General features: G+C 47.1%; 1 protein-coding gene across 10 annotated transcripts in view; it reads right to left on the bottom strand.

Annotated features, from left to right (window-relative positions):
- Nucleotides 1–15,815, bottom strand: part of PRKDC (protein kinase, DNA-activated, catalytic subunit) — a 157,877-nt gene that overhangs the window by 61,508 nt on the left and 80,554 nt on the right. For all 10 annotated transcript variants that reach the window (XR_014843848.1, XR_014843847.1, XR_014843849.1 and 7 more), the window contains 8 exons: nucleotides 10,153–10,360; nucleotides 9,025–9,203; nucleotides 7,578–7,746; nucleotides 7,401–7,466; nucleotides 6,066–6,138; nucleotides 3,776–3,924; nucleotides 1,490–1,627; nucleotides 1,170–1,289 (listed from right to left, as the gene is read on the bottom strand). Coding sequence is in view for 7 of the 10 variants with exons in the window: in XM_021089419.2 (XP_020945078.2) it covers nucleotides 1,170–1,289; nucleotides 1,490–1,627; nucleotides 3,776–3,924; nucleotides 6,066–6,138; nucleotides 7,401–7,466; nucleotides 7,578–7,746; nucleotides 9,025–9,203; nucleotides 10,153–10,360 (1,102 nt within the window). In the remaining 3 variants the exon portion in view is untranslated. The remainder of the gene's footprint in view (nucleotides 1–1,169; nucleotides 1,290–1,489; nucleotides 1,628–3,775; nucleotides 3,925–6,065; nucleotides 6,139–7,400; nucleotides 7,467–7,577; nucleotides 7,747–9,024; nucleotides 9,204–10,152; nucleotides 10,361–15,815) is intronic.

Below are 15,815 nucleotides of genomic sequence, written 5' to 3'. Positions count from 1 at the left end.
TCTTTAAGTTTGTCTACTGGTTTATTTATAAGTTGGAAACGTAACCTTCTTTACTATATTACTAAACTGTAAGAAAAGGATAAATTAAAGGTTCAAACTTTAAAGAGAAACGTAACTACAAGTTCTCCTATTTTGTCCCATAAAACAATGGGCCCTAGTTGTCCCTGAGCTCCGGGCACATAGGAGGCTGCAGGGCCACCTTCAGTCATGTCCAGAGGCCCACAACCTCATGTGTGAGCACATTGCAGCAGCCTCCTTGTCAAGCCAAAAAACAGACACCAGCTCCTTTCTGTCAGCCATGGAGTCAGCTGGTCCTAGCCACAGGTCCTGAGCTAGAAATCACGTGTTAGCCCGAGTCTTACAAGCTACACTGTGAACCCCAAAGGATGCAGAAGCCCTAACTCTCAGAACCTGTAAGTGGGACTTAGCAGAAATGGAGTCTCAGAAGAGCATCCGGTTAGGAGTCACTGGGGTGGGCCTTAACCCAATGACACTCTCATTAATAGGGAGTTTTACTCACTGCAGGTGCAGAGAGAAACCACCCTCAGGCCATGGAACGCCCGAGGCCACAACAGCAGGAAGAGGCCCGCTCGTGGCCGCAGAAGCAATCAGCCAGCTGACACCACAGCCTCAAGTTTCTGGCTCCAGAACCAAGAGGGTGGTGTTGTCTGAGACCCAGGAGCCAGAAACCAAGAGTAACCCTGAAGAAGGGGTCCTGCAGCAGCCTCAGGCCAAGCCCCCACCACCCGAGGCCTTGCCACATGCGGCCTAGAGGAGCCCCTCTGGGACACAATGAATGGGCTCCCTCTGCCCCGCAAGCCCCCGCCCGTGGGGACCTGTGCAGCAGCCCCACCCCTACCCCCACCCGGAGCCCCGGGGACCACTGGACTAATGTGGAGTCAACAGGAGTGTTTTCACCACGCTCTTTGTGCCATAAACCAAGAAGGTTAACAGCCATGAGAAAACTTCATAACAAAGGTCACTGGAAGTTAGTTCACGTGTTTTACAAGAAAATGATGAAAGAATGATGTTGAACAAATAACAGGGGGCCTCGGTTATTCAGTGAATAATGCCCGGCTCTGTCCTTTTATATCTTTCTCCACTGTGGGTTTTTTTAAGTAAATGCACATAACTGCCAAGAATTTTTAAAGAAATAATAAATTACTTACTTCTTCTGCATTAATAACAAGCTTGGCTAAGAAGAGACGGATATTTAATGATACTGATGGATTTCCTAGTTTGTCACGAAGAAATTTCATCCAAGGAGGAAGATCGCTCGGCACTGAACCCTGAAACGACACTCAGAATTACTTTCGTGAGAAAACAGAACAGCACAGCTTCCCATTTTGATATTAGGAAACAATGACAAAGCAAGACACGAGAGAAGATGCCACGTTTGCCCGAGATGGAATCTGGCCTGGTTGGTGGGGTGCACGTTCCTTCTCAATGTGCTCTCAAGTGAGACGAGCAAGATTAGGGGAAACAAGACCTCTTCTCCTGTCTGCTCGGCCTGGACCGTCTGCATGTGCCTGAGCAGGGCCACCATCCGGGCCATGCACTCGTGCTGGTTGAGCTCGTCCATCTCCATCTCCAGCACGTCGCTAGGGACGGCGGCGTCTCTGCGCTCCTGGGAGAGGAAAAGCTCATGAGACAGGGCACACGGCAGAGCTCCGAATACACGACCACCTCCTCAGTGAACAGCACCACACATGGGACCCATGCCTCCCAGAACAGCTGCCTGGCCCCCTCTGCACGGCCCTCCTCTGCTCACACGCAGGTCAGGGCCCCGCTGTAGACACGGGCCACTTCACACAAACACAGTCATCTTTCTAGATGTGTGTCCTGGAAGCAGAGGAGCAGAGCCTCCGCAGGGTGACCTGTGCCATGTACTGTCTCCCCAAAGGACTCGTGCACCAGCTTGCCATCATGGCACGAACTCAACCTGAAGATACAGCCCCCGTTCCCTTCCTGGCAGAGGCCCTGGAGCTGAGGGGAGTGCTGCCAGCAGGCCAGGCCGGGGAGGAGGATCGGAGGGGAGCATAGTCGAGGGCCCAACAGAGGGTGATGGTGTGCAGAGCAGGGCGGGGTGGTCAGCGAGCGTCAGGAGCTAGAAAAGGACATTGACGTGGAGCTCGGCTTCACACATACTCACACAGATGTGTGGGTGTGCGTGGAGCCCTGCCACCCTCCACCCACAGACCAGGGCCCCGGGAAGAGCACCCAAGCAGGGTGGGGTTGGGGAAAGGAGACAACTGGGGGTGCTTCCAGAGCCGCCAGCAAGGAACTGCTCAAAGGACGACAAGGACTTTCAGGGACAGAGATGCCAGCACATAGGGACCAGGCCCACTGGCCAGGCCAGGACAATCTGAGCATCACAATAAATAAAGGTGACTCACTGAACAGAGTGAAAAAGTAGGGGCAGTGGTTGCCAAGAACTATGGGAGGGGCAAGGGGAGAGGAAGGGGGGATAAAAGGAGGAGGGATGAGGGGGGAGGAGGAGAAGGGATGAAGGGGGATAAGGGGGGAGGGATGGGGGATGAAGGGGGATAGAGGGGGGCGGGATGAAGGAGGGAGGGGAGAAGGGGGATGAGGGGAGACTGAAGAGGGGCTCACTGTTGGATGGCTGTGAAGTTTCAGTCTGGGAAGATGAAAATTTCTAAAGATGAATAGTAGTAATGACTACACAATGTGCATGAACTGGACACCTAAAAATGGTTACAATGCTAAATTTTAGATTATATATATTTTATCACAATTTCTTAAAATTTTAAAAACATTTGATGATATAATAGAAGAAAATGTTTCTGAAATAATGAAATATGACAAACAAAGAAAAAAAAAAGGAGGTAGGAGATGACACTGCTAACTGCCAACAGAGGGCACGTGGGGAGGGGAGAGCGGGTCACCGACATGAGGCCGGCTGACGGGGCCCAGGGACAGTCAGACAACAGCACAGCAGCACGGACCTCAGTGGATGGCAGAACCAGGAGGCAGAAATGGGTGAGGAATGAAATGCACAGTCTCAGAAATGGGGTCTACACCCCTCTCCCCAGGAGAGCAGGGCATCGCCCTGGCAGTCACATTCCTGCCCTGGGCAAACAGGAGCAGGACCCCTGCCACAGAGACGCCACCAGACAGCCGGGGCTTCAGGGATCTGGGCACTGCTCCTGCCCCTCCTGAGTCAGACTCTGCTCTAAGGTTTGAAAACAGTCACTTTCCAAAACAAAGACTAGTCAGAGAGGTGGAGAAAGGGCCCCCAAGGTGACCGCCCACCTAGAAGAGTCAGCACAGCTCACTGCCAAGAGGCCAGGGCAGCCACAGGCATGTCTGAGAACCAGCCCATCGAGCGCCAAGATGCTGAAAAGCACTCAGGACACACAGACCAGAATGAACGGCGCAGAGGAGGCGGGAGGCAGAGAGGGCAGGAGGGGAGGGGCTGAAGACAGGCATGTCTTCTTCCTGAAATTTCAGAGCAATCGGCTAGAGATGCACCCAAGCTAGAGACAGCGCAGGAGCGGGTAACCCAGGAAACAGGGGTGACCAACTCCGTCAGCTGCTGGACCCAAGAAGAAACAGAGTGAACCCCACCCTAAAAGCAGCCACCAACCTAGTGCCCACCCTCATCACCTGCTCTCAAGGAGGCCCCACTCATGCCAGGGATGCCGACATCAGCCCAGGTGACGTGAACCCAGGCCCCTCCCGTGCTGGCGGGATCAGACATGCACCCCAGGAGGAGAGGCTGTCCCCACTGCCCACTGCCCCCTTTTAGAGTTACCTGTTTCTGGAGATGACCAGCAGTGGATTTAGGGTCCTGGGACCCGTATGAGTAGCTCTGAACTCCCGTTGAAAAATCAAACTGACTCATTTCCTCACTCAGGCTACTGTCTGCCAGATGTGACAAGGATGACATATACTGGGGGTCGCCTAAGGGAAGAAGGAGGAGGAAACACATGTACTCAAATCAGTGAGAGCAGGGTTTAGGGTTCTTCCAGCAAAGGTGTTCTCCAGACCAGTGGTTCCCCATCACCATCCGAGCCAACAAAGCACAGGGCCTGGGGGCTCGGGTTCTGTCCGCACTGAGAGCTGCTCTTCATCACCAACAAAGAAACTGAACTAGATTCAGTTTTGGATGTAACGTTCACAGAACTTTTTTGCATTTAAAATTTGGATGATGTGGAGTTCCCATTGTGGCTCAGCAGGTTACAAACCTGACCAGTATTCGTGAGGATGCAGGTTCAATCCCTGGCCTCACTCAGTGGGCTAAGGATCTGGCGTTGTGAGCTGTGGTGTAGGCTGCAGATGTGGCTGGGATCCTGCATTGCTGTGGCTGTGGTACAGGCCAGCAGCTGTAACTCCAGTTCAACCTCTAGCCTTCCATATGGCTCAGGTCCAGCCACTACAAAAAACAAAACCTACCATATTCTGGGCATATACCCAGACAAAGCTACAACTCACAAGATATTTGCAGAGTTCCCACTGTGGTACAACGGGATTCGTGGCCTCTTGGGGGCACTGGGACACAGATTCGATCCCTGACCTGGCACAGTGGGTTAAGGATCTGGTGTTGCTGCAGCCGTGGCTTAGGCAGCAGCTGCTTCTCAGATCTGATTCCTGGCCCAGGAACTCCATATTCCATGGGGCAGCCAAAAAAAAAAAACAGATCCACGCACCCCTACATTCATAGCAGCACTATTCACAATAGCCAAGACATGGAAACAACCAAAATGTCCATCTACAGATGAATGGATTAAGAAGATGTGGTATATATACATGATGGAATACTACTCGGCCATAAAAAAAAAACAAAAAACAAAAATGCATTCGCAGCAACATGGATGCGACGAGAGATTCTCAAACTAAGTAAAGTAAGCCAGAAAGAGAAAGACAAATACCATATGATACCACTTACATGTGGAACCTAAAATATAGCACAAGTGAGTCTATCTACCAAACAGAAACAGACTCACAGACATAGAGAAAAGACTTGTGGTTGCCAAGCGGGAAGGGATAGGGAGTGGGATGGACAGGAAGTTTGGGTTTAGTGGATGCAAACGATGACATTTTGAATGGATAAGCCCTGAGGTCCTACTGTACAGCACAGGGAACTATATCCAATCTTCTGGGAGAGAACATGATGGAAGAGAGTATGAGAAAGGCAACGTATGTATGACTGGGTCACTGTGCTCTAGAGCAGAAATTGGCACAACACTGTAAATCAACTATACTTTAATCAAAAAAACTAATTTAAAAAATGCATTTTAAAAAAAGCCAAAACAAGCAAAAAATTGAAAGAAGGAGCATGTAGAAGATAGAGGGTTGGTTCTAAACAAGGAAAGCTGGGAGAACTTCCTTCAGAGGTTGGCCTGAAACACAGTGTCATGGCCATGCTGATCTCTGGGGCAGAGGGAACATCATAGCAAACGCCCTGGGGTTCGGGGAAGCAGGGAGGCTGGGAGGTGGGCTGCTGGGGCTGCGGGCAGCTGTTTTGCGGGAGGTGGAGCTGAGGAGTGGCAGGATGGACTGTATTTTAACACAGAGTTCTGAATGTGGCTAAACACCAACAAACACTGAGCTAATCTTGCAGCTGTGAAAAACTTATACCAGATCTGAGCCCCTCTGGCCCCTTTGAGACATTTCTATGCTGGTAGAATTTAACTAACTTCATTTCTTTCAAAGTACAATTCCAGGAGTTCTTGTCATGGCTCAGCGGAAACGAATCTGACTAGAATCCATGAGGACACAGGATCGATCCCTGGCCTTGATCAGGGGGTTAAGGCTCTGGCATTGCCCTGTGCTGTGGTGTGGGTCATAGAACCAGCTCGGATCTTGAGTTGCTGTGGCTGTGGTGTAGGCCAGCAGCTAAAGCTCCAATTAGACCCCTAGCCTGGGAACTTCCATACACCGAGAGTGCAGCCCTAAATAAAAAAAAGTACAATTCCATTTGCCGCTTCAAAGTAAGAATTTTCAAATTCAGTATCAACACTCGGGGGCATTTAAACTATTGTCTATTTGCATAACAAACATCAACTCTTGGAATCTTTCTCCTCATTCTGAGAAGATCCTACCTGAATCCCCACTTGCCGCTTCCCTGGCTTCTCTCCGAATTTCGATATACTTCTTCTTTCTTTCCATGGGAACCTTTTAGGCAAAAATAGACAATTAAAACTTTTTAGAATTGCGATCACGTATTTTCAGTTTTAGTAACAATCTGGCAAAAAAAATTAAAATTATTAATTTTTAAGCAACACTTTACCAAAAAAAAATTTTTTTTTTTGCTTTTTTTAGGGCCACACCTGTAGCATAAGGAAGTTCCCAGGCTAGGGGTTGAAGTGGAGCTACAGCTGCCGGCCTACACCACAGCCACAGCAACTCAGGATCCAGGCCATGTCTGGGAACTGCACCACAGCTCACGGAAATGCAGGATCCTTAACCCACTGAGTGAGGCAAGGGATGGAACCCACAACCTCATAGATATAAGTCGGGTTCGTTTCTGCTGTGCCACAATGGGAACGCCCCAAAAAAGTTTTTAAAAGACTGAAAAACACCTACAAGGGCAGGCAGGCACCCTTAAGGAAGACAACCCCAGGGAGCCCAGCAGGCTCAGGCCCCTCGGGCTCTGGGACCCAGTCTGGGCTCAGCTGCTCCTGCCACAGGCCTAGAGCCCCCACCCTCTACCCTCAGCTCCTGACTATGCGCTCATGACAGCTTCTAGCACCTCCCAGCGGCTGTAAGGTCAGTAGTAACACAGCATGTGTCTCAAGGCTTATTAAACTAGTAGGACTCTGTTCTTGTGTTCTCATTTACTTCTTTGAACACAGGTCTAGGAAGGGCCACCAAGCAGGAAACAGCCGCTCACCCTAACCTGTGAGCCACTAAGACAGTGTCAAGGTTGGCAGCTGTACCTGACAGAGGCAGGCTCCCTGCCACTCACTCTGAAGGCTGAGCTGTGTGGCTCTGCCCCACTTCCCGCCCAGAAGCACTCTGCACACCTGCCACAGGCTCCCGCAGCCTTCCACAGCCTCCCACCACCACTGAGCTTGGCTGAGGCTGGCTTGGCTCTTCCTCTGCCAGAGCATCTCCGATCAGAATCCCTGATCCTGGCCCCCATGACCTACCTACAATGGCCCTAATTCTGGATGGGGGCAGACCTCAACTGACCAGAGGAACTTACTCAGAAAACAACTTCAGGATGTGTCCTAACTGCCCCTTTTACTGGCATTTTCTCTCTTTGACATGTTAAGGAAAGATCCGAGTCATGTTGCCTGAGATTGTATCTCAGGTCAAACTGTGAAAAATTGCCAGTGTTTACAGTTCAAAGCAGACTGGAATATGGGTGCTTTAACATGCTCCTCTCTGTAAGTGCTCTGACCTTAGAAATACCACTGAGAAGTTTCACTCACCTCCACTTCTACAGGAAATGTATAGCAGCGCTTCAGGTCTATCAGGTTTTCAAAAATGAGCAAGTTCTGCAAATGCAAAAAAGCACACAGAGATGCCTGGGTGGTGGGACGCTCCACGCCAGGGGAGACCAAGGCACAGCCCGCGGGCGGCCAAGCCCACAGCAGGGCGGGGCCTACCTTCTCTGGCTTCTCGCTGAGCAGGAAGCCCTGGTAAAACCTGAGGTCGGTGAAGACGCAGCAGACCACCGAGATGGCGCAGTTGTAGGCAGCGCAGTGGTACAGCCGCCTCCTCTCCAGCAGCCGTGTCTCCCCTGCCATGTTCTCCGAGAAGGCGTCATGGCACAGCCTACGGGGCACCGGAAAGAGTCAGCCCTCGCCAGGACGCTGTGCCCGCTAGACCAAGCACGGGCTGCAGGGAGGTGACAGCAGTCCAGCCCAGGCCCGGGGGCTAGGAGAGGCACCAGGAGGCCCCATCACACCTGATCCTTGACAGAGTCACAAGGAAAAGCGACCGCGGGCCCTCAGGGGTGGAGGGGAGCCTGGCCCTCATGCTGCAGGGCCTATGCAGTGGCCCGAGCAACTGCCCCTCCCCTGCACGCTGCCCGAGAAGACGCTGACACTGTAGCCCGCTACCAGGCTGGCAGAACAGAGCTGCTGTCCCTGGCAACCGGGCAGGCAGCATCCAGAACAAAGCCTCGAGGCAGGGAGGGCAGCTGTGCAGGAGCCTGCAGGTGCCACGAGGAGGCAAGGAAGGTAGGCCTCTGGTTCCAGGAGCTCCACGGAGACAAAGCCACCAGCTCTGGGCCTGGCGGGAGGGCAAGGAGGTGCGAGAAATGCACAAAAAGCAACAGGACCCCCAAGCCACTCATTTATGCAAATGTGTGGTGGTGACATCATCACAAGTAGGGACACGGGGAGCGTGCAGAATGAGACCTGGCACCACTGGTACTGGGCATGGACCCAGAGGGAACCACGGCAGAAGGCTAGATTCAGCAGAAAAGAATCTCATGACTAGACTCTCCTTTCTAGACTGTCTACTGAAGAACATTTAACACTCCTTTAATTTCAAACGATGGAAAAAACGAAGTACACCAACTCCTTTCTTACTGTAAATCATAGCATTAAAAATATATCAAGCCACTGAGAAAGAAAGAAAAAATATCTTGGAGCTTCCTGGTGGTGCAGGGGGCTAAAGATCCAGTGTTGTCACTGCTGTGGCAAGGGTTTGATCCCTGGCCCAGGAACTTCTGTATGGCACAGGTAGGACCAAAGGAAAGAAGATTTATTCTTTTCTTTTATTTTTTTGCTGCACCCATGGCATATAAAAATTCCCAGGCCAGGGATTGGACCTGCACCACAGCAGCAACCCTGTGTTGCAGCAACAATGCTGGATCCTTAACTGTGTGTGCTACCATGGAGCTCTACGCTTTATTCTTTATAAAAGATGTGCGTAGCATAAAACATGCTACCCAATAACATGCTGAATCATAGTCCATCTAAGCAGTCTGTATGTAGGAAAACTATAAAAATTCAGTGTTTAAACATTTATTCACATTACATGCATTCATAAAAATACATGCATGAAAAATATTAACAAATTAAATGTGATCCAAACTTTACTTACTTAATAAGTGCCTTTGTCAGTTCATTTCCTTCTGTAATACTCGAGCCGTGAAACACTTGATTGATCTCAGATTTCTTAGAGTGAACATCATCTTTCGGGAGACGAGAGTACATGACGTCGAGCATCTTATAATAGCCCATCTTCTTGGTGATCTGAGTGTCAAAGGCAGACTCATTCAGCTAAGAAAAGATAACAAATGATTACCTTTGGTCCTGTCAAACATGAAAACTATTTTACTGAATAAATCAAATTTAATACTCAACACCCTCTACATTAAGAATAAGTTTAACAAAGATGTTAAACCACTTCAGTAAGAGAAGGCCTGGGGGCTAAACGATGTATGTTAAGTATTAATGGGTTAGACTCAGTGTGGCAGCAAATGCTGACTTCAGCTCAGTGAAACCCAGGTCCGAAGTCTGCCTCCAAAGTTGGAGAGCATGAACTTCCGCTGTTCTACACCACCAAGCTCATGGAAATTTATTACAGCAGCGTAAGGAAACTAATACACACTCTGGTACCAAGAGTTGGGGGCTATTATAACAATTGAAAAAAAATATGTAAGTGGCTTTGGAATTGGACAGAGGGTACCAGTGTAAAAAATTCTCCCAAGTATGACAGCGAGAGCCCGGCTGGCCGTGTGGAGACTACTGGTGGAAATGTCGACATTAAAGGGACCGTTGGAGGAGTTCCCATCATGGTGCAGTGGAAACAAATCCAACCATGAGGTTTCGGGTTTGATCCCCAGCCTTGCTCAGTGGGCTAAGGATCCAGCGTTGCCATGAGCTCTGGTGTATATTGAAGACACAGCTCAGATCCTGTGTTGCTGCGGCTGTCTGGTGTAGGCCAGCAGTTGTAACTACAACTTGACCCCTAGACTGGGAACCTCCATGTGCTGAGAATGTGGCCCTAAAAAGCAAAAAAAAAAAAGGTACTGCCAGGCAGACAAGGCTCAGGTCACAGACGAGGCTCAGTCTGGTGTTGCTGTGGCTGTGGTGCAGGCCGGCAACTGTAGCTCTGATTGGACCCCTAGCCTGGGAGCCTCCATTGGCCACAAATGTGGCCCTGAAAAATGCAAAAACAAACAAACAAAAAAAAAAAAAAACAAAAAAAAAACATTAACTTAATAACCTTCATAAATCTGGAGTTCAACACATCAATGGCATCCACCACGATTCTGCTAAAAAAGTCTCTCAAAGCCCTCAAGTCACAGTGCCTCAACAGAGTGAGAAGAGCTCGGTCCACAATTGCTTGGCGAGTAACACTGGAAAGTAGGTCGTCCCTCCGGAACATTCTGTAGACACTTTCCAGAAGGCCTAGCTGTGTGGCACATGAACTCCTAAGAGAAAAAGAAAATCATATGAATATTCATGCTTTAAAAAAATATTTCACGTGGGCCCACTACGTTACCAGCAAAGTAAACACCAATGATTTTGAACTAGAAAAATAAGGCATTCCCATCATGACTCAGCGGAAATGAATCCGACTAGTATCCATGAGGATGCAGGTTCGATCCCTGGCCTCACTCAGTGGGTTAAGGATCTGGTGTTGCTGTGAGCTGTGGTGTAGGTTGCAGATGCAGCTCGGATTTGGTGTTGCTATGGCTGTAGGGTAGGCTAGTGGTACAGCTCCAGTTAGACCCTTGGCCTGGGAACTTCCAATATGCTGTGGGTGGGGCCCTAAAAAGATAGGAAAAAAAAATTTAAAAGAGAAATAGAAAAATAACGTTAAAGATTTTATATATAAAAACAGTGAAATACAAAAAGTATTTGTACATAAACCATATTATTTTACTCATGTCCAGAAATCTTCATGCGAATTTATGTATTAGGAAGGATTCTTTTCATTTGCTTTCTAATCTGGTCTTGCTCAGAAAACATCTGAAAAGCTTTGCAAGAGTCTCAGCCTGAAGACTATCACACATCTCAGAATTTAAAACCCATGAATTCTGATGAGAAATTCCAGTCTCTCCCTCAGTAATGAAACACCACTCCTACTTCCTGTGCAGAGATACATCCACATGGCCCTTTATTTTCTCATCTGGAAAATACGGTACACGAATGATGACCCCCCAAGACCTGGTCTATCGATCTCTAAGTTAAGAGTGCAGAGTTGGTCACCTCACCTACAGAAACACAAGGTCATTAAAATCCTTTCCAGTTCTAAAATCTCAATGCTCATAAGTTAGATAGGACCCAGGGCAAAAATATTAGATCCAAAGGTAACTGAGCCATAAAAACTTGTGGACACAGATCTCCACGGGCTCTGCAATGTTCACGTGGATGCTGCCTGGGGTTCCAGCTCCTGCTGGGAGCAGAGTGGAGACGTGAGGTCCTCCCGGAAAAAGGCAAAGGGGAGGAGGAGGAAAGGGGAAATGCGAGAGCAGGACAGAGGTGGTTTCCTGGAAAATGCATGCATCTGAGCATTAAATACATAAAAACATGTCCCCATTAACTCATAATAAGACAAATTAAAGCAACACTGAGAGATCCTTTCTCACCTGTAACACCCAGAAAAAATCCCCATGTTTGACAACATACTCTATTGGCAAGAATGATGAAATAGTCCCTTTCATATGTTATTGGAGCTGTTTGAATAAGGGGCCATGGTGACAGCCAGCAAAACTATAGAGATGCATTTACCCTGTCCCATGCACTTAAGAATCCACTCCAAAGATAAACTGGCAAATACAACATGACCTATGTGCAGGGCTAGTCACTGTGCCCTTATTTTTAACAGCAAAAGACTGACCAAAAGCCCATCAGTTGGGCAGCTTCAAAACCATGACACTTCCACACAGTGAAAAATTACAGAGCTGGTTTTCTAAAAGGCAAGGAGACCATCTCCACATGCTGATCTTGAGTGACCTGTAGAAGATCTGAAGTAGAAACAAAAGTGAAGGGACAGAAGAGGCTAGAGGGGGACAGGAGCAAGGCTCCTGAGTGCAACTTTATGTACTCCTAACCTCTGAATTATATACATATTTTATATATTCAGAATGAAAAGTATATCAGAATAGAAAACATAAACAACTTCCAAGATCCAAAAATTAATGAAAGCATTCCTAACTAAATGGTATACTAACCACACATTGCCAAAAACTGTTAAGTGATTTTGGAACACAAAATTAAGACTGTATGTCCTCAGGATATTCTAAGTAAATCAGAACCGAAATTAAAAATTTTAACTCATCCAGCTACAATTATTCTGAATATTAATACTAGTATTGCCATTATTGAAAAAATTTTGCTTGTATCATAGGATAAAGCAATTAAGTAATGATGAATTTTTTTTTTTTTTTTGGATTTTCTAGGGCTGCACCCAAGGCATATGGAGGTTCCCAGGCTAGGGGTCAAATCGGAGCTTAGCTGCCAGCCTACACCACAGCCACAGCAACACCAGATACAAGCCAAGTCTGTGACCTACACCACAGCTCATGGCAACGCCGGATCCTTAACCCACTGAGCAAGGCCAGGGATTGAACCCGCAACTTCATGGTTCCTAGTCGGATTTGTTAAACACTGAGCCACGACAGGAACTCCAATGATGGAATTTTTTAAAATTTATTTTTGTTTTTTATTTTTTGTCTTTTTAGGGCCACACTCATAGCATATGGAAGTTCCCAGGTTAGGGGCCAAATCAGTGTTACAGCTGCTGGCATACACAACAGCCACAGCAATGCAGGATCCGAGCTGCATCTGCGACACACACCACAGCTCATGGCAATGCCGGATCCTTAACCCACTGAGCAAGGGCAGGGATCAAACCTATGTCGTTATGGATGCTAGCCAGATTCGTCCCCACTGAGCCATGATGGGAACTCTGGAATGTTTTGGTTTTTTTCTTTCTAGGCCTGTACCCACAACATATGGAAGTTCCCAGGCTAGGGGTTGAATTGGAGCTACAGCTGCCAGTGTACACCACAGCCAGAGCAACACTAGATCCGAGTTGCCTCTATGACCTACACCATAGCCTACAGCAATGCCAGATCCTTAACCCACCGAGTGAGCCCAGGGACTGAACCCAAATCCTCATGGGTACCAGTTGGATTCATTATCACTAAGCCACAACAGGAACTCCTGGAATGTTATTAAAAACAACATTGAACAGAAAAAAAACAACATATATAGCGTAAGTGAAAAAAATAAAAGAAGTTAAATTTAAAAGTCCATAATGCTGGGAGTTCCTGTTGTGGTGCAGTGGTAAACAAATCCAACTAGAAACCATGAGGTTGCAGGTTCGATCCCTGGCCTTCCTCAGTGGGTTAACGATCTGGAGTTGCCGTGAGCTGTGGTATAGGTCACAGATACAGCTTGGATCCTGCGTTGCTGTGGCTCTGGCACAGGCTGGCAGCAACAGCTCCAATTCTACCCCTAGCCTGGGAACCTCCATATGCCATGGGTGCACCCCTCAAAAGACAAAACAAACAAACCAAAAAACAGAAAATATACTTTCTAAAGCTTCAATCCTTTTCAAGGTATGAAGACTTGTATCACAACCTACTATGGAGACTGTCCTGAGGAGTGTTCCATGTGGGCAGAGAGAATGTGTACTTTCCCACTGTCATGTCGAATGTTCCATAGTTGGTTAATTATTACATTTATTTTTAAATGCCAATAAAAAGACATGAACCACTGATTCATGCTACATCACAGATGAACCTCGGCCACAGGCTGAATAAAGAGGCCAGACATGAGATCACATACTGTATGATTCCCATTACATGAAATGTCTAGAAAAGGCAAATTTATGAAGAGCAAATGCAGATTAGTGATTGCCTGGGCTGGGAATGGCAATTAATCATAAGTGGTCATGTCAAATCTCATTGGAAGGATGAAATTATTCTATGGTGATGGTTGTACACCACTTGGTAAAATTAAAAAATCACTGAATTATATACTTAAAACAGGTGAATTTTACAATATGTAAAATATAGTTCAAAAGATAAATTAATATGGGTATTTACATATTCAATATATATAATGCCAATTAAGAAAAAAGCCTCCATAGAGTTCCCATCATGGTTCAGCAGTTAACAAATCTGACCAGCATCCATGAGGACACAAGTTCAATCCCTGGTCTTGCTCAGTGGGTTAAAGATCCAGCCTTCTTGTCACAACTGAAAGCAAGTTGTGGTATCAAGCCCTTACTTTACTTTTTTTTTTTTTTTTTTTTTTTTTGTCTTTTTAGGGCTGCACCTGCACCTGCAGCAAAGTCCCTAGGCTAGAGGCTGAATCAGAGCTGTAGCTGCCGCCTACACCAAGCCACAGCAACATGGGATCTGAGCCACGTCTGTGACCTACACCACAGCTCATGGCAACACAGGTCCCTTAACCCACTGAGCAAGGCCAGGGATGAACCCATGTCCTCATGGACACTATTCGGGTTTGTCACTGCTGAGCCATGAGAGGAACTCCTCACTTTATTTTTTTAATTTTTATTTTATATTGGAGTACAGTTGCTTTACAACGTTGTATCAGTTTCTGGTATACAGCAAAGTGATTCAGTCATACATATGCATATACCCATTCTTTTTGAGATTCTTTTCCCATATAGGGGTTATGACAGAGTACTGAGCAGAATTCCCTCTGCTGTACTGCAGGCCCTTGTGGATTATCTACTTGATATATAGTAGCATGTATGTAACCCCACCCATCTCCTTCCCCACTTTGGTAGCCACATTTGTTTTCTAAGTCTGTGAGTTTGTTTCTGATTTTTAAATAAGTCCATTTGTATTTTTTGAGATTCCAGATGTAAGTGCTATCATATGGTATTTGTCTTTGTCTGACTTATGTCACTTAGTATGATAATCTCTAGGTCCATCCATGCTGCTGCAAATGCATTATTTCACTTGTTTTTATGTCAAGTCTTTACTTTAAAAACCAATAATCAAACCTACCCCATCTCTTCCACCCTATTTCACTAAAATACTGTCAGTGGCATGCCTGGTGAGGGCCAGTTTTTCATTACAGTATTTATTCTACAGCATCGCAAGTCCTGATGAAGTAAGGGGTCTAGTACACTGATGAATGGACGCTAGGAAACCACCAGGAAGAGGCTGCCCGGAAGGTGGCTGATCCATCTCAGCACCCCGACACCAGGGCCGGTCATGCCGCCAATGTGAAGTGCAGAGCATGCGTATATGCGTCAAATAACCTCACCAAACCCAAGCCCAAATCTGAGCCTTCAGACTTAACTTTCCCGTTACATGAAACATCAGGGCTGAATGAATATGTCCAATGAAAGGAACAGAAAAAAAAACAGATAACTAAGACAACACATGGGGCAAGCATCCCAACAACAACAACAAGAGGGAATCACTGAGGGAAGGGGCTGCTGCAGACAAAAGCAGACGTGTGGGACCAAATGTATCAGAATTAAAATCACCCAACAGACTAGAGCACTAAAGCGGAACAGAGAAATCTGAGTATGAGATTGCTGATAGTTTTACTTAGTCGATAATGATACTATAGCTACCTAAGAAAATAGCGTATTTTAGAGATACATAGAGAATATGGATAAAATTACATGTGTCAAAGATTTGCTTTAAATTTTGAGCGAAGAGGAAAAAGCTAAAAAGGGTGATCGAGCTGGAAAAAGCTGATGTTTCTTCAGTCCGGAGTCTAATTTATAGCCTTAGCTTTAGCTTTGAGAATTTTTTTTTTTTGGGGGGGGGTCTTTTTTGCCATTTCTTGGGCTGCCCCCACAGCATATGGAGGTTCCCAGGCTAGGGGTCTAATCGGAGCTGTAGCCACCAGCCTACGCCAGAGCCACAGCAACTCGGGATCCGAGCT

Source organism: Sus scrofa, chromosome 4 (genome assembly GCF_054392235.1).
Source record: "Sus scrofa isolate SSC_HxYL_T2T_F1_AM1 chromosome 4, Sscrofa_HxYL_maternal_Yorkshire_Landrace_v2.0, whole genome shotgun sequence".
In the NCBI taxonomy this organism is placed as follows: Eukaryota; Metazoa; Chordata; class Mammalia; order Artiodactyla; family Suidae; genus Sus; species Sus scrofa.
The sequence above is the reverse complement of the archived record's forward strand: the minus strand, read 5'-3'. Positions and strand labels throughout refer to the sequence as shown.